The sequence below is a fragment of the Bubalus kerabau genome, chromosome 10 (genome assembly GCF_029407905.1).
Source record: "Bubalus kerabau isolate K-KA32 ecotype Philippines breed swamp buffalo chromosome 10, PCC_UOA_SB_1v2, whole genome shotgun sequence".
Taxonomy (NCBI): domain Eukaryota; kingdom Metazoa; phylum Chordata; class Mammalia; order Artiodactyla; family Bovidae; genus Bubalus; species Bubalus kerabau.
Genome location: NC_073633.1, coordinates 81,457,361 through 81,475,640, shown reverse-complemented (window position 1 = coordinate 81,475,640; position 18,280 = coordinate 81,457,361). Strand labels below are relative to the sequence as shown.

At 37.8% G+C, this 18,280-nt stretch overlaps 1 protein-coding gene across 6 annotated transcripts in view; it reads left to right on the top strand.

The window, feature by feature from the left end:
• Positions 1-15,152, top strand: part of LOC129621657 (coiled-coil domain-containing protein 170-like) — a 38,556-nt gene extending 23,404 nt beyond the window's left edge. For 5 of the 6 annotated variants that reach the window (XM_055538332.1, XM_055538334.1, XM_055538330.1 and 2 more), the window contains 6 exons: positions 1,747-1,882; positions 3,704-4,012; positions 5,502-5,702; positions 11,826-12,053; positions 12,705-12,920; positions 14,533-15,152. In XM_055538332.1, the coding sequence (XP_055394307.1) occupies positions 1,747-1,882; positions 3,704-4,012; positions 5,502-5,702; positions 11,826-12,053; positions 12,705-12,920; positions 14,533-14,694 (1,252 nt within the window). In that variant the 3' untranslated portion in view covers positions 14,695-15,152. The remainder of the gene's footprint in view (positions 1-1,746; positions 1,883-3,703; positions 4,013-5,501; positions 5,703-11,825; positions 12,054-12,704; positions 12,921-14,532) is intronic. The other variant, XM_055538335.1, reaches the window with a different exon arrangement.
• Positions 15,153-18,280: the final 3,128 nt, after the last annotated feature.

Genomic DNA, 18,280 nt, shown 5'->3' with positions numbered 1-18,280 from the left:
TATCATTAACTTTTTACCTTAGACCTTCTGATTACAATTAAAGTCTAGATTAGTGCTGTTATGTTATCCGAAAATAGAAATCTAACAATGTAACTCTACTTACCCATCTTATGCTCCTGTACTATTGTTATGATACATTTTACTTTTCCAAATGTTGTAAATCTCATAAGATATTAATTTTCAGTATTAATTTCTATTGACCCCCACATTCACTCCTGGTGCTCTTCATTCCTGTGTAGCCACCAAGAATCGTTTTCCTTTATCCTGAAAAATTGCCTGTAATTTTTCTGCAATTTAATGCAGTTCTTCTAAGGATGAATTTTTTCATTCTTCCTTCTGAAAGGTTTTTTTTGTTTGTTTGTTTTTACTGAGAACTCTAGGTTGCCAGTATTTTTTCTTTCTGCACTCTAAAGTGTTCTTCAGTTATCTTCTAACTGACTTACTTTGACTGACTTACTTTGAAAAGCCAGTGTTCAGTCTTATAGCTATATGTTAGAAGGTAATATATGCTTTTTATCTGACTTTTAATTGGTAGAAATTTGATGATATGTCTTGGTGTGGCCACCTTTGTATCTATCCTACTTTGGATTTGCAGAATTTACTTAATCTATCAATTGATGTTTTTCATCAGGTTACAAAAATTCTTGGGAAGTATTTTTTAAAGTATTGTTTCTATCTCATTCTGTGTCTACTGTCATTCTAAGGCTATAATTACAAGGAATGACCTTTTGAGTGTGACCTACATGTCTCCAATATAATTTTATTGAATTATATTTTCTCTTAGATAATTCAGATATTTTCTTTGACCTGACCCATATTCACTAATTCTGTAGGATGCAAATCTTCTATAGAGAAGAATATAACAAACATGGAAGGTAGACTGAAACTTTAACTTAGCTTCAAGGTAGAAAATATTACCAAACCTATCAATTGTTAATCAAAACAAGAACCAAATAATTAGTTGTTTGTGTTTGATAATAAAACAAGTTTTTACATATGCTGTTTTCTGTTGTTCCATTTCTAATTCCTTTACTTTTCTTGAAACTCTATTCAGGGATTCAGTTAAAGAGCCCATGCGGGTATTACTAAAATGGGAATACAGTTGTCCTTCATCCCTTGTGCCTCAGTGTCTGCAGGGGATAGTTCTAGGACCCCTGAGAGTACCAAAATCTGCACATGCTAAATCCCTTATATAAAATAGTACAGTATTTGCATATAACCTATGCACATCTCTTGTGTACTTTAAATCAACTCTAGATTACTTGTAATAGCTAATCCTATGTAAATGGTTGCTTGTGTAAGATAAATTTAATTTTTGCCTTTTGGAACTTTCTGAAAAAAATTTTTTTGAATAGTTTCAATCCATGGCTGCTTGAATCCATGGATATGGAACTTGCAAATACAGGCCCATGGTAATTGTACCCATGTGGAACCTCCTGATCATCACGATATTATCATAGTAGCAGAGACATATTCATACTTAAATTTCCTCTTGAAAAAGAGTGGTTTCAAGATTGACCTCTCCCAGGGGAACTACTACAGACTTAACATGGAATCATTCTCTCCATTTCTCTGCCTTTTCTCATCTCTTTCTAGAATTAAGCCAGGAACTTGCACAGCTCTTTTCATAAGGAATACATTTTTATTTGGTACACATATTTAATTTAAGTGGGGATATTTGTTGTTATTATTTGAAGTTTGAAAAATTGGTTTCATGATATTGTTACCTACCAATATCTTACACAGAGTACATCTGATTGAAAGAAAAAGAGCAGAGCGAAAAGCAGACCTTTTGGAGAAAAAGTTAGCAGGTGCTAACAGGTTCTCCCCATATATGAGTATGAAAGAACAAGAAGATTCCTTGGATAGTTTCATGACAAAGGTGAGAACAAATTTGGATTGATTTTTGAAGAAAAAGGATTTTTGTTACTTTATGTTATTCCAGGAGATAATTGGCAAATGTTGAGTGGTTTGTTGGCCCTCTTCTTGTGGAGGATAAAAGGAAGCAGTATAGCACAGTGAACTGAAAGCGTTTCTGAAGTATGGAGACAAAGTGCAAGGCAGATCTGAAGGTCTCTGTGATACTAAAGAGGAGGTTAGAGGGAATGGAGCTGTGAGAGAACTGGGAGGAGGTGGTGGTTAGAGAGTGAAATATTGAAGTTTTAAATTTCTGGTATGGGGTAGTTCTTGCTGCTGACAAAATATGGGTTTTTGGATTTGAGTATAAGGATTGAGTAGGAGTGTAGAAGAAAGTCATTGAAACTGAGGCACAAGGGTCACAAAACTAAACTGGTGGATCATCCACACTGGATATTGAAATCTAGATGTATGCATGAGTTGGGTTTAGAAGGAGGAGGTTAGCCTGGTCCCTAGTAGACAGCAATTCACAGGATGAATAGAAGTTTTATGGAGGAATGCTGAAGGAGGATGGGAGATGAATTATTGTCAAGGAAGTGGTAAAAGTTTATTCTGAAATCCGTAGACTATAATTGTTTATCATATGCACGCTAAGTTGCTTCAGTCATGTCCAACTCTTTGCAACCCCATGGGCTGTAGCCCGCCAGGCTCCTCTTTGTCTGTGTAATTTTTGAGGCAAGAATGCTGGAGTTGGTTGCCATGCCCTTCTCCAGGTTTATAATATTCTGAATGTAAAATAAGTTCCATCGTGATCCAATTAATGTGAAGGGTTCCACTTAAAAAATTCAGCAACTACTTTCAGAGTTTAAAGTAATTCCAATTTTTAATTACCTCTTTCAAGTAATTCACAGTAACCCTTTCTATGTTCTTCACTTCTCTGTCATATCTCTGAAAAACTCTCCCACACCAGTCTATGTAGCGCTGACCTTTTCTTCCTCTGCTCTTTTATTCTACCTCTTTTTTTTTTTCTTCCTGGGCTTTTAGTGAGACAAACCCATCATTACTTCAACAACTCTAGCTTCCCTTCTCTCTCCAAGTTTCACATGACAAAAAGTCCAGAAAGCAAACTTATTTACTCAGTTTTCAGAATTGAAGGTGAAAAGAATTTATAAAGGCAGAATCTTCCTGGGAGAGGGAGGGTGAAGGAGTAGTATTGCGTTATCTTCTATTTTTTCCTGTTTACAATGAAAGCAGGGTGCTTACAAGGGAAAGGTTGGGGGAAAGAAATGTGACTTATCTGTACTTTTACATTATCAAAGCTGTTACTATTAAATGATGTTCTATAATCATAATTAAGTCTTTATGAAAATATCCATTTCCCTGCCAACTTTGCACCTAATAGTCTTCGCATTCATTGATGATCCTTGCCTGAATCAGTTATTTTGTTAGCAGAACCAAAATGCTGAGCTGCGAAATTCTATCTTTCCTTCTACATTTATTACCTCAAAATATTCTGTAAACAGTTCCTTCATAAACTGGAGCAGTTGGTTAGCTACTTCTCTAAGTTAAACTTCCTGTGTTCTCAAAATACTTTCTCCATAACATCAGGTTTTTTGCCCTTCCCACATGCCCCCCAAGAGGTATTTTAATACCTCTTGATGTTCTAGTTTACTCTTATGAGTATTTTCTTGTCTGTCTTATAACTCTGTAACTCTTTGTTTCTATAGAGAGCATTTTCTCCTCAAGTTCTGTATTATGACTATACTTATATTTCAAAAGGACAGAAATAGATGTCTCGATACTAAATTCCAAATGAGAATTTTAACACGTGTGTTGGTATATTTAGGATGACGCTATCCTGGTCAAAAATTTTGAGAGAGACAACACTTTTTGCTCTGAAGGACCAAAAGATGGACAGAAAATTTGGGATAAGTGTCAACAAGATTTGATCCATGAGGAAAAACAAATACTTGAGTTAGACAGACCTCCACGTTCATACAACTGGGAAACTAAAACAGCGCGATCCCACTTTCAGAAATTCCTCAGTCAGCTGTCTGCCCTTCCCAGCAACAGTGCTGAGCCCACACCAGCCATAGAGGAAGCTGTGAAAGAGAGCCTTCTGGAGACTGGTGCAAATGAGCAATCTTGGAAGTCCGTAAGTGTATCGACGGATGAGTTCCTCCTTCAAATTAGTTTTAAGATGTGGATTTTGATGTTAGTCGTCAGTGAACCCTGTGGCCCTGATTTTATTTTTATTACTATAGTGATAAGAGGGATGAAGATGTCCATTATCACAATAGGGGTAATATAGTGTGTTTAAGAGCAGAGAGGCCGGGTATGAATTCCAGCTCTACAATTACTGAATGTGTGCTTTGGGGCAGGTTATTTATGCTCTCTGTGCCTCAGTTTTGTAAATTTTGGCGGGAGTGGGAGTGGGTTTAGGGGGGATATAGTTTGTGTACCACAGAATGGTTGTAAGGATTAAATGGATTAATACATAATAAATGCTTAGTACAGGTCAGTGTAAGCTCAATGAATGTTAGCTTAAAAATAGTGGTATGGTGAGGATAATGCTTCTGTCATGACCAAACACTGGTCAGTTTAGTCAGTGCAGTGAAGTAAATTATCAAGTCAGTCATTTGTGTGAATTTACTGGTCACGTCTGTCAAGATTGATCCAGCAAGTTCAAGTGGATATATCTCCTGTTATGTTCAAATTATTGTAGTAAAATTTCATCACTCTTCATCCTAACATTCAAGTGAAAATAGGTATTGCTTAAATTCAGTTAGTAAAACCTAACATAAGTAGTATGCTTATTGTACAGTTACAATTTTTTTACACACTCTCTCTTAAAATTCATTATACTATTTTATTTCTCAGTATTCACTAAAATGTCTTATTTTTGTATATCAAACCTTTGTTTCTTTTTTTTTAAAACCAGCTTATACATGTTGAGTCTTCTTAAACATCTTCCCCATTCATCTATTTAGTAACTTAGTGTCCAGTTCAGTCGCTCAGTCGTGTCCAATTCTTTGGGACCCCATGGACTGCAGCACACCAGGCCTCCGTGTCCATCACCAACTCCCGGAGTTTACTCAAACTCATGTCCATTGAGTTGGTGATGCCATTCAGCCATCTCATTCTCTGTCGTCCCTTTCTCCTCCTGCCTTCAATCTTTCCCAACATCAGGGTCTTTTCAAATGAGTCAGCTCTTCACATCAGGTGGCCAAAGTATAGGAGTTTCAGCTTCAACATCAGTCCTTCCAATGAACACTCAGGACTGATCTCCTTTAGGATGGACTGGTTGGATCTCCTTGCAGTCCAAGGGACTCTCAAGAGTCTTCTCCAACACCACAGTTCAAAAGCATCAATTCTTCGGCACTCAACTTTCTTCACAGTCCAACTCTCACATCCATATATGACCACTGGAAAAACCATAGCCTTGACTAGATGGACCTTTGTTGGTAAAGGAATGTCTCTGCTTTTTAATATGCTGTCTAGGTTGGTCATAACTTTCCTTCCAAGGAGTAAGAGTCTTTTAATTTCATTACTACAATGTTAATATAAGTAGAACTTGTACATAGTTTTGAAAATAGAAATCATGGACCATTGGGGTGTTTTATCTATTTTTTTTTTCCCTGCAGAGAGCTGAAGTCCTCCAGCAGGAAATGCAGATGTTCACTAAACGATTGGAGAAGCAATCTCATCACACTGAAGAAACTGCTGGAGAACTATCCGACACTGAGGAAAAGTATATGGAACAAAAAAGACTCTTGAAATGTCTGGAAGGAAAAATTTCTATTAATGACCTTTTTCAAGGGAAATTAGACTTGGACACGAACAAAGTAAGAATTTCTTGAAGTATAAGGCATTTTTTTGACAATGAAAATGATCATCTTATATCATTTACATGTTCAAAGCTATTAATACTATTTGTACTTTTTTAATAGTGGGAAAGGGAGGAAATTTTGCTACAAATTTTGAACCTTCTGATTTTATCAAAATACCTCTCATTATTCCATATCTCCCATTTTTCTACTGTACACATTTGATATTATAAGGGCATTTGTTTATATATATTTTTAAATTGGAGGATAATCGCTTTACAATGTTGTGGCGGTCTCTGCCATACATCAGTGTGAATCAGTCATAGTGATATAGATATTCCCTTCCTCTTGCGCCTCTCTCCCGCCCGTTCCTCCCCTCTAGATCATCACAGAGCGGCAGGCTGGGCTCCTTGTGTTACACAGCGGCTTCCTGCTCGTTACCTGTTTACACAGGGTAGTGTATATATGTCAGTGCTACTTTCTCAATTTGTCCTACCCTCTCCTTCCTCCACTGGGTCCACCAGTCCACACTCAGCATCTGCATCTCCATTTCTTCTCTGTAAATAGGTGCATCAGTACTATTTTTCTAGATTCCATATACGTTAATAAACAATATACTTCTTAATATACTTTTAAAAAAAGATTAGAGGGAAATGAATTCAAAGAAATGACTCTCTAAAGATGGAATTTTAGCTACTGTGTCAGGGAAGGGGCTGTTGGTGAAATTCCTCAATAATTACCTTATAGACCATTTCCTTTTCTATTTTTTGCTTCTCTACATCTATAAAGTCAATCCTAAAAGTGGAATGGGATTAGGTAGGATGTTTTTCAGGAGATTTTGATTCTATTTCACTACCTCTTCACAGAATTGCATGTCATACCCATACCCATGCTATACTATTTCTATACTTGTGCCCAGAGTATAAACTCACTCACCCACTATTGAGTCTGTCATTCCATTCATTCATTCATTCATCCCATATGGTTTGATCACCCAGTTTTTAAAAACTTCCAGCACTTGGTAAAGTGGTATTGGCAATGCACTCCAGAGCACAAAGATGAATCCAGCTTCTACCTCTGCTCTTGAAAATGTAGTTGACAATGATTCATTTCCACATAAATATTTTAAAATATATTATGTTAAAATTTAAGACTATATAAATAGCACATGCATTCCACAACCCTTGAAACCATGCTAAAAGATTTGGCGAAAACAATAATAATCGTCTCTAACCCTCTTTCTGCCTATTTCACCTCAGTAACCAGTGTGTCTATATCTTCTATAACTATTGCAGTGATTATGGAAATATATGAGTATATACATATATGTAAATGTTGACATTTTTACAAAATTTGGACTGTACTAGTCAAAATACTCATCTTACTTGATAAGTAAGTACTTCATGGTCTTTCCTTAGATCAAAAGATACAGGTTTAACTCATTCCTTTATAGTTGCATAATATTCCATGCTCTATATATAACTTATTTAACCAGTTCCCTATTAAGAACTATTGATGGTCATTCTCTTATTCCTGCTTTTTATGCCACTACAAATAATGCTGAAATAAGTATGTTCATACATATGTATTTCCACACTGGTGCTTTCTCCCTCTATGGTGGGTGTGTGTGCGCTCAGTCACTTAGTTATGTTCTACTTGGCTACCCCATGGACTGTAGCCCACCAGGCCCCTCTGTCCATGGAATTTTCCAGCAGGAATCCTGGAGTGGGTTGCCGTTTCCTAGTCCAGAGGATCTTCTCGACCCAGGAATTGAACCCGCATCTCTTTGCATCTACTGCATTGGCAGGCAGATCCTTTACCGCTAGCGCCACCTGGGAAGCCCCCTCTCTCCATGGGATTGAGTTCTAAATGTGTTCAATTAATGTATGAGTTCAATACAGTGTATGAGTATTTTTTTTTCCCTTTGGTTGCACCACATAGCTTGCAGGATTTTCGTTCCCTGACCAGAGATCAGATCCAGGGCCCTGGCAGTGAGAGTGCTGAGTCCTATCCACTGGACCACCAGGAAGTTTCCTCAGTATTTAAAAGTTTAATGGCTTCCCTGGTGACTTAGATGTAAAGAATCCACCTGCAATGCCGGAGACCTGGGTTCAATCCCTGGGTCAGGAAGATCCCCTGGAGAAGGAAATGGCAACCCACGCCAGTATTCTTGGCTGGAGAATCCCATGGACAGAGAAGCATGGCAGGCTACAGTCTATGGGTCGTAAAGAGTCGGACACAACTGCGCAGCTGAGCTCACACACATGTACCACCTTACTGAATTTACTTATTAAGTCCAATAATTTAGTTCTAGGGTTTTCTTGACACAGTTGAATATTATAGTTTTATAGGAAACAATGTATTTCTTTTAGGTTTTCAACTTATTGCCACTGAGTTACAAAGTGGTGTTTAGAATTCTTTTCATGTTTTCTATATCTATGCATTCTGTATGTTTCTCCTGGCTAATATTGTGTGTTTTCACTTTCTCTTTTTCCTCCTTAACCAGACTTGCCTGAGACATCTATTTTATCGTTCCAAAGAACTAATGGTTCTTTTTTATATACATTTTACCAGTTTAGTTTTGATGTATACATAATGAAAATATACGGTACCTTTATTAAATCTATACCCTTTGTTTCTCTTTTTCCTTATGTAAATATGCTCTTTTTTTGGGGGGGGTTCCCTTGTTTTAATTCATAAAAACAGCAAAAGCTGTAAATATTCCTCTGAAAGTTGTTCAGTATATTTTTATATGAAGTTCTTTCACTGTATTTTATAAGTGTTTATAATTTTTCTATTAATTTTCATTTCTTCTTTGAGCTGCAGTTATTTAGAATTTTTTTCTTCTACACTTATATGTATATATTATACATACATTTTTTTTAATTAAATATACCACGAGTCTTCTATTGAAAAGCAGCAGCCCACTTCTGTACTTCCACCTATCCTATTTCCCAGAGGGAACTACTTTTAACCTTTTTAGCTATTGCTTCTGGTAGTAAACTCCATTTTCTTAAATGATTTGCTTATACTGCTATGTGTGCTGTGCTGTGCTTACTCGGAGCTCAGTCATGTCCAACTCTTTGCAACCCCAAGGACTGTAGCCTGCCAGGTTCCTCAATACATGGGGATTCTCCAGGCAAGAATAGTGGATTGGGTTGTCATGCCCTCCTCCAGGGGATCTTCCCAACCCAGGAATTGAACCAGGATCTCCTGCCTTGCAGGTGGATTCTTACCAGCTGAGTTATCAGGGAAGCCCTTATATTGGTATATCCTGAGTTATTTGTTTTAGACATTATCTGTTGACTTCCTATCATATGATAGATGAAGGTTTATCTCTTTCCCCCTCCACCTTCTATTGTCCCAGTATAGCTATATCAGTATTTTTAGCTAAACCCATAATCAGCATTTACTTCACTATGACACTAAATAATGTTTACAAAATGCCCAGTATTATACTCTTGTGACATTTCCTTTCTTGTAGTAGTGTGTGTTATTTTTCCTAGAGTTGATAGTTTTCTTGTATTTTCATATGTATAATTTTCAACATTCACTTATTAATTTTTCCCCAATACTATGTCAGATGATCTTATAATATACAAAAATCTCCCATTCTTTCTCATCCAGACTCCTTAATTCTCTTGCATCAGTCTGGACTGTTTGCTCTGTGGGCCTGGGCACAGCTATAATCCTGTGACTTTTCTTCTCCAATCTCTTGGTTAGGTTGCACTGTTTGCTGAATCTTTTGTCTTCCTTTCTTTTGATTTACTTTCTTATTTTGCTGGGGTAAATCTTCTAATAGATTTCTAAGAAATGGTATCTTGGAGGGAAAAAAATTCTTTGACTAAATTACACGGTCTTTTTTTGTTATTGTTTACCTTCAGGATCAGTTGATAGTTGGGTTTAGACTTTATTTTCACACAGATTTGAAGGCATTACTCCATTGTCTTCTGATTTCCAGTGTGTTATTAAGAAAAATGGTGCCATTCTCATTCTTATTCCTTAATATGTTACTTGTTTTATTTTTTTAATGGATTAAGACATTTGTAATAACATTTTAAGTAACTTTTTTCTCATTATAAAATTAATTTATGTACATTAGTTCTGTATGTTTCTCTTTCCTAATAGTATTTTCATTTTTTCTTCCTTTTTTAAAAGTTAAAAAAATATATTTATTTATTTATTATTGTTGGCTGCACTGGGTGTTCAGTGCTGGGTACAGGCTTTCTCTAGTTGCAGCAGGCAGGGGCTATTCTCTAGTTGTGCTACACAAGCCTCTTCTTAAGGTGGCTTCTCTTGTTGCGTATCATGGGCTGTAGAGCAAGTGGGCTTAGTAGTTTCAGCATACTGGCTCAGTAGTTGCAGCTTGTGGGCTTAGTAGTTGTGGCACATGGCTTAGTTGCTCCATGCACGTGGAATATTCCAGGACCAAGGATCAAACCTGTGTCCCCTGTATTGGCAGGCAGATTCTCAACCACTGGACCACCAGGGCAGTCCTCTCTTCCTTCTTTAACCAGCCTTGCCTGGAGTATCTATTTTATTATTGGAAAAACTAGTGATTCTTTAAAATATATTTTATTAATTTTTAGTTCATGTATAATGAAAAGATGTGGTATCTTTATTAAATTTGCACCTCTTCTCCATCTCTCTCTTTTCTGGTAGTAACTTTATAAAGTACAAAATAGTAGAAAGGATACAATTAAAATAGCCAGTAATTCTACCACTTTGAGATAACCAGTGTTAACAGATAGGTATATTTTACTATCGGAGAAGGCAATGGCACCCCACTCCAGTACTCTTGCCTGGAAAATCCCATGGACAGAGGAACCTGGTAGGCTGCAGTCCATGGGGTCGCTAGGAGTCAGACACGACTGAGCAACTTCCCTTTCACTTTTCACTTTCATGCACTGGAGAAGGAAATGGCAACCCACTCCAGTGTTCTTGCCTGGAGAATCCCAGAGACGGGGGAGCCTGGTGGGCTGCCGTTTATGGGGTCGCACAGAGTCGGACACGACTGAAGTGACTTAGCTTAGCATAGCATATTTTACTATGATTATTTTTCATGAATATTTTAACATAACTGAGATAAGCATCGGAGAAGGCAATGGCACCCTACTCCAGTACTCTTGCCTGGAAAATCCCATGGATGGAGGAGCCTGGTGGGCTGCAGTCCACGTGGTCGCGAAGAGTCGGACACAATTGAGCGACTTCACTTTCACTTTTCACTTTCATGCATTAGATCAGGAAATGGCAACCAACTCCAGTGTTCTTGCCTGGAGAATCCCAGGGATGGGGGAACCTGGTGGGCTGCCATCTATGGGGTTGCATAGAGTCGGACACGACTGAAGCAACTTAGCAGCAGCAGCAGCAGAGATAGGCATAATTTTTCTTCATCCTGCTTCTTTCATTTAAATATATCATTAGTATTTTCTCTTAGTAAGTATTTTTGAAAACTTGATTTATAAGAAATGTATTAATCTGAATGGAATCCTAGATTTCTAATTTAAAAAAGAATGGATATGTAACAAGCAATGAAGGTTTACTGTATAGCACAGGAAACAGTAGTCAATATCTTGTAATAACCTATAATGGAAAATAATCTGAAAAATAATATATGTGTATATGTATAACTGAATCACCTTACTGTCTACCTGAAATACTGTAGGTCAACTATAACTTCAATAAAATGTATATATTAAGGGAAAAAAAAAAAAAGAAATATATTAATTCTTAATACATGAAATGTATTAATTAATCACATGTAATTTAATTATTTTTTGACATTTGTATTTCTTCATGTTATAAATAATGTTGTAGAGGATATCTTTTTGCTTGAACCTTTATCTAAATATTTTATTATTTCCTAATCACACCTTATTAGAAAAGTTGAACTAAGACATGCTATCACGTGGTGTTTATAAATTGTCTGCTTAACTGTACCTTTGTTAGCATTAAGCCATCACTTTTACTGTCACATTTTATTTTCTGAATTATTATAATGCATATTTATGGTGAAAACTATCCTATTTATATAAGAATCAAGTCTATAATTTATCAGTCTAGAGTAGATCTGGTATGCTAGTATGGAATACCATCTTAAAGCATAGCTTCTTTATTTCAATACTGTTGATTTCTGTAAAGGAAAACTCTCCATCTAAGATTTCCCAGGTGGATGAGCATGGCAAAACATTTAAGCAGCTAGAGAAAGACAACAAGCAAGAAACATTACTGAATATTCAGCAGAATTTTCAGACTGTTACAACTCAAAGATTAGAGGAGAAAATTCAGAAACTTCAGAAACAGCTCAGTGACTTGAAATTGTCAAATAAAAATATGAAAACTCAACTGACAAGAGTAAATGTCCTTAAAGTAAGTAAAAGACGTGAGGCTTTCAAAAATTCACTTAAGCTTTGTTCTGTTACTGTTTTTGCTGTATGTTTCTCATTGAACTTAAAAAATTATTTTACACCCATAAAAATAATATATATAATATTGAACATATAGGATAATAAAGTTAGATGTTGTAAATCCACCACTCATCTTAAGAATCAGAGTATCTTTGGATCTTCGCTATATCAAGCTTAGTTGTAGTATTTTGAAAGTACATTTTTTGCCTGAAACCAAAGATGCATTAGACACTTATTGGTCAACTTTTTTTGCCTGTTTATCAAGAATATTTAATCTTACTGTATCCAGTTATTCTCTATTTCTGTGTTTGATTACCACAGACTAAGACTCTTGAGGACATGGAACATATGTTAAACCTCTTTAAATCCCAAATGCCTAGTTAATAAAAGTTCTCATTAACTATTGGTTATTGATGAACATAGTGGAGAAATGTCCTCTTAATTCATAAATTGTGGAATTTTCTTTTTCTACATTATCTAGCTCGTAAAAGAAAGAAAAAAAGAGAGAGGAAGAAAGTAAAAAAGCATGAGTTATCATGCATCATGCCTGTCTATTACTTAGAAGAGATCTAATCATAGTCTTCTCCCTTTCCCACAACCTCTACCCTCATAGGACAAAACAATTGAGAAGCTCAGGGAATCTCTAACAAAAGTTGAAGCAATGAAAGGGAAGGCAGTTATGGAAACAGATCTGAAAACTACAGTAGACTCTGATGAGCAAGAAGCAAGATGGGATAAAAAGAAGATCCATCAAGTGTTAGAAACTGCCACTCCTGAGTTCAGCACAGCAAAGAGCACACTTGAAGAAGTACTGGGAAAACAAGAAAAGGTTTGTTTTCTTTGAATACTATATTAAAATTCTTTAAGTTGAAGTGATAAACACCCACCTCAATTTAGACTACGCTAACTTAGACAACGGAGAAGGCAATGGCACCCCACTCCAGTACTCTTGCCTGGAAAATCCCATGGACAGAGGAGCCTGGTAGGCTGCAGTCCATGGGGTCGCTAAGAGTCGGACACAACTGAGCGACTTCACTTTCACTTTTCACTTTCATGCATTGGAGAAGGAAATGGCAACCCACTTCAGTGTTCTTGCCTGGAGAATCCCAGGGACGGGGGATCCTGATGGGCTGCTGTCTATGGTGTCGCACAGAGTCGGACATGACTGAAGCGACTTAGCAGCAGCAGCAGCAGCAGCAACTTAGACAAAAGAGAATTGATTGCCTTGTGGAATCAGAGTTAAACAACCAGAGCTCCGAGAAGGCAGAGATGCACCTGGGCTGTGGATCAGCACCTGGAATCTTCAATATAAGGCCTTTGTCACCATTTCTCCTTGGCATCTCTCAGTGAACTTCTGTCTGACTGACAGCCACAGGGTTAGAGTTTCTGTGACAGGAGAGAGAATCTCAAGAAAGGGTCTTAAGAGCCTTGAACAGTTTGGATGTTCGTGCTTTTCTGTTTTCTTCTCATCATAATTTTGAATGCGTATTTGCCATTTATCTATTCATTTTAAAATCCCTTTAATTGCCTTGTGCTCTCAATTTCAGGTGTTTCTACTTTAGGGTATTTAGGGGGCAGGGTTTACATACTAGGTTTCTTAACTCAGTACCACCCTCTTCTGTTGACATGGTGAGTGGAGCTTCTTAAAGTTTACTTAGGAAGTCAAGCCTTTTATTTTGGGGTGGGGTTTATGTGATGTCTGTTTCTGCAGTACTCTCTGGTTTATATAAGTCCTTAATTTCCAGTGATTGCTTTTTCCTTTTCCTTTATCAATAAGCCTCCTCAGAAACCTTGCCCTCTAGATCTGCCTTTCCTGCTCTCACATACTTTCATGCACCTTTCTTTTCCTTCCACAGACACCGGTGTTCTGATCCACCAGTTCTCAGACTTGTTTTTAGTGTTTCCTCCTTTGTGAACTGTCCCGTATCTGGGACACCGGAGGAAACTAGCTGCATACTCCAGCTTGGGTTCTCAACTAGCCTTTGCTGGTTTAGAATATTTATTTCCCCGCTTATATATGCAGAATGAAGTCTGTGGTAGTCTCTACTTGTGCTTTAGGCATGATTTATGGATGATTTTATCTGCTCTCCTGTTGATCACTATAGAGAATGGGCGGAGAGATATGTACTTTGGGGACTCTATTACCTACAGCAAATCAGAAGCCCCCAAAATAATTACCTCACGGATGAAAAGCAAGCAGCAATAAAATTAAGTTTATCCTATAAAATTGTAAAACTAAAAACAAATCTTAAAATACAAAAGTAAGTTTAGATTTCTTATAATAGAGTTTTTTTAGCTTAAATATATATTTGAATGTAGAATATGTTATACTTCATAAAGAAATGTTTAATAAAACTAAATTTCTTAATATTTCATTTTATATAGTAAGGTGATCAAAACTCATAACATATCTTGATTTTGGGGGGGGTGGTTCTTTGTAGCTTGTTGACTTTCGAGAAACTATTATGAAGATGTTGGGCTTTAACATGAAAACAGCAGACAAGAAAATCATCAATCACCTAAGGCTTATTATACAAGTATATGAAGCATCTGACAAATCAAAGATGGCTTCTGAGTGTGAGACTGGACAGGATAATGAATAAAGAATTTCTGCTAACAAGAACTCACAAATATGGACATTTCCTCTAGCATCTTGAATATGGTTACATTATAAATAAAATGCATTTGAAACTTTTCAGTTAAATCTGTTCTCTCCTTTGATATTTGGCAATTCACTTTTCTTTGTTGCAATCATGTTCTGTACATTTATTTGTGCTCTAGTCTGGATTGTTATTATAATGTATAGTGTCTAATTATATTTATTAACTGTATTTTAAGCAGAACTAACCCTTAGTTGGAATATTTGTATCTACGTTAATGGCTTGTGTCTAGAATGAATGGTTTTTTGGGGTATGCCCCCTTATGAATCTAGGTAAAGTTACAGTCTATAATTTGAATCTATTTTATCTATTTGATTAACTGAGAGTTTGAAAAGCAGATATGTGCTGGGGTCCAGCCCCAGCAGGATCCAGGGATTCCCTCGGGAGGACAGTGTTGGCTAAAGAATAGATAAAGAGATAAGGAAAGAATTTTGCAGTTCAGAAAATAGAGGAGAGAAAAAAGAGGCTGGTATTCCTTGGTTTATGCAGAAAGCCAATAAAGCCCCAGCATGGGACTTGCTCTGTTCACGTAGGCCACAGGCGCCCTCTCGAATCGTGAAAGGTGCCCCACCTTAGGCACCTTCTCGAGTGGGTCTTAGAAGCCCTGGCAGGAAAGTGAACGCAGAGAGCCCCTGAGCTCCATGGAATCAGCCTGAATAGGAAAAGGAAAGAGAAAGAACGACATGGGGAGACCGAGCTTCGGTGAGCAAGGCCTGCACTTTATTTTCCAAAGTAGTTTTTATACCTTAAGTTGTGCATAGAGGATAATGGGGGAAGGGGTGGAGTCATGCAAGGTCAGCAGTCCTTGATCCTTATCGAAGCCAGGCTTGCTTTCTGCAAACCTATCATATGCAAAAGTTTTAGGTGATTTACATCATCTTCTGGCCAGGAGGCCTGTTAACATTTCATGACCCTTTCTTCAGAAAACTTATTTTTCTCTAAAGGTGATTATTCTAAAGTCAGGCGCCACCCTCCAAAAGCATTAGATAAAGTTACATTCCTATAGGGCAAAAGTGTGGTGGGCTATCACAAGAAAAGAATTAACTCAAGGGTCCAAGGTTACAAACATTAAAGCTACTACTTACATTTCTATACACCAACTATATTAATCAGTACACTCCCAGGGACACAGTATGTAAGGGATATGGAAACTTGGCAGCAAGCATTAGCTCAACAAAGAAATCCTCTACTGCTAAGTCGCTTCAGTCGTTTCCCGACTCTGTGCGACCCCATAGACGGCAGCCCACCAGGCTCCCCCGTCCCTGGGATTCTCCAGGCAAGAACACTGGAGTGGGTTGCCATTTCCTTCTCCAATGCATGAAAGTGAAAAGTGAAAGTGAAGTCACTCAGTCGTGTCCGACTCTTAGCGACCCCATGGACTGCAGCCTACCAGGCTCCTCTGTCCATGGGATTTTCCAGGCAAGAGTACTGGAGTGGGGTGCCATTGCCTTCTCCGAATCCTCTACTAGTTCTAGTCTAACAATTTTAACTCTCTGAGAAGCTCTGCATTGTTAGAATATCTTAAGCTTCCTGTGCCTCTCGTGGTTGGGAGGCTGTGAATCTGAACAAACCTGTCAGGCAAGCTAGAAAGTCATCAGAGGGGTTTGAATTGAAACACTCTTATTATGCCCAGGAGACTTATTAACTAGAGTTTTAAGTAGATATTCTTCAGAGAAAGGTGGTCGGGGATAGCCCCCTGTTAATGTCAGAGGAGTTGGTGAAAGTCATGAAATAGTAAAACAGATTTTGGTTTTGGGGTAGACGCTCAGGCAGGCCCAGAGGGGCACCCCTCGAGTTCTGGCTCGCCTTGCTCACCAGAACTCTCCCACATGGCCTTGTCATGGGTGGGGACTCCTGTGCTGGCTCCCGGCAGATATGAAATATTGAAAGGTAGGAAACTCATTAAGAATTATTAATAATGTGCAAGACTATATTGTTTATTTTTCTTAGTTAATAGTGTCTGCCAGTGTTTTCCTAATTGTAGATAGATCTCTAAGTTAATGATGTTTTAAAATATATTATTTCTAAATTTTACTTAGAACAGGAAACTGTTCATCTTACAAGATAGTTTTAGATTTATCCAAGATGTCCTCTGTAGGAACAGGTCAGAATCTGGACAGGCCTGTGGACACCCAGTGCCTGCTGTTGTCATTTGAAAAGATCTCCTGTGGGGCTTAGTTTTAGAGGGATCTTCAGGGTGGAAGAAGTGATGTTATACTGGACCTGATAGTAGTAACACTTTGGAAGAAAACGATTCTCTTGAATACTCATTCAAGGAAAAGATGAGTGAACTTCTAAAATGCTCACATCGTGTCCCAAGGCACTCTGGAGCACCACAAGATCTCAGCATGCCATGGAGTGTTTAAAATTTTAAAGGGAAACAGTGACATTTGACACTTGTCAGAAAAGTACTTGAACTATTAGCTCCTACTAATTTATAATTTGAACACTGGCTCACTCTTCATTCCTTTTGATGACATATATTTTTAATAAAAACTTCCCAGGGTTTCTGAGGACTTTTGAATTTGTTGCCAAGTGGAGGTCAGCAGTTGGTGGTATCACTACCAAGTAAGGTGATTCCAGGATCCCTGGAGGCAAGGTAAGAGGTTCACTTACCTTTTTTTCTGGAGAATATCCTTAAGGAAAGGTAGGGACACCCTGCACAGAGCCTCCACCTACAGCCCAACCTGCTCAAGCTCTAAGAAAACCACCTTCTTGTTCAGGATTCTCCCACGGTCAGTGGTCGGGGGGTCAGTCAGATGACTGCTACAGCCTCAGCTTCTAAGAGCTGGAAGGACAGCACAACCCCATGAGCCTGACAAGCTGCCGGACCCCTTCCTCCAGCTTCTCCTTTCTGAGGAACTGCAAGTACTACCAGCTCCAGGGTCAAGTTCTCCATGAATGTTAACAGTGGCAAGGTCTGGCAGTCTCAAAGAGTCAGTTCATAGTGTTAAAGAAAATTCATCTTTAAGTAGAGTCCTTAGTCTTAAGGCTCCTTTATGAATTGTATTAATAGAAACTGTTCAACCACAGAGCACTGTATAAGGTCAGCTATGTTAGCTCTGAGCAGAGGAGGGAGAGGAACCCTTCCAGTACCTGGAACAAGTTGCTGCCACTCTGTTCTTTAATGAGAAGTGAATTTAGACTTAAGGATTTAGACAAATAATTTTCAACCTTCAAGATTCAGCAAAATTATCTAATTTAAAATAATACATTTTCTGGACCTATCTGGAGATTCCAGTTCAGTGCATGTTGTGTGGGGTAAAGTATGGACATGTTTTCAAAGCTGCTTAAGTGTATGAATTGGTAAAATTACTTTGGAAAAGTTTGGCAGTGTATCAGTTTCCTACTGCTGCTGTAACAAATTATCACAAACTTTGTGGCTGAATCAAATGTTTATTATTCTACATTTCTGGAGGTCTCAGAGCTATGTTCCTTCTGGGGAGGGGAGAGAATCCATTTCCTTATCTTCCCCAGCTTCTAGAAGAATCCCACAGTCTATGCTCATTGCCTTCTTCTCTCTTCAAAG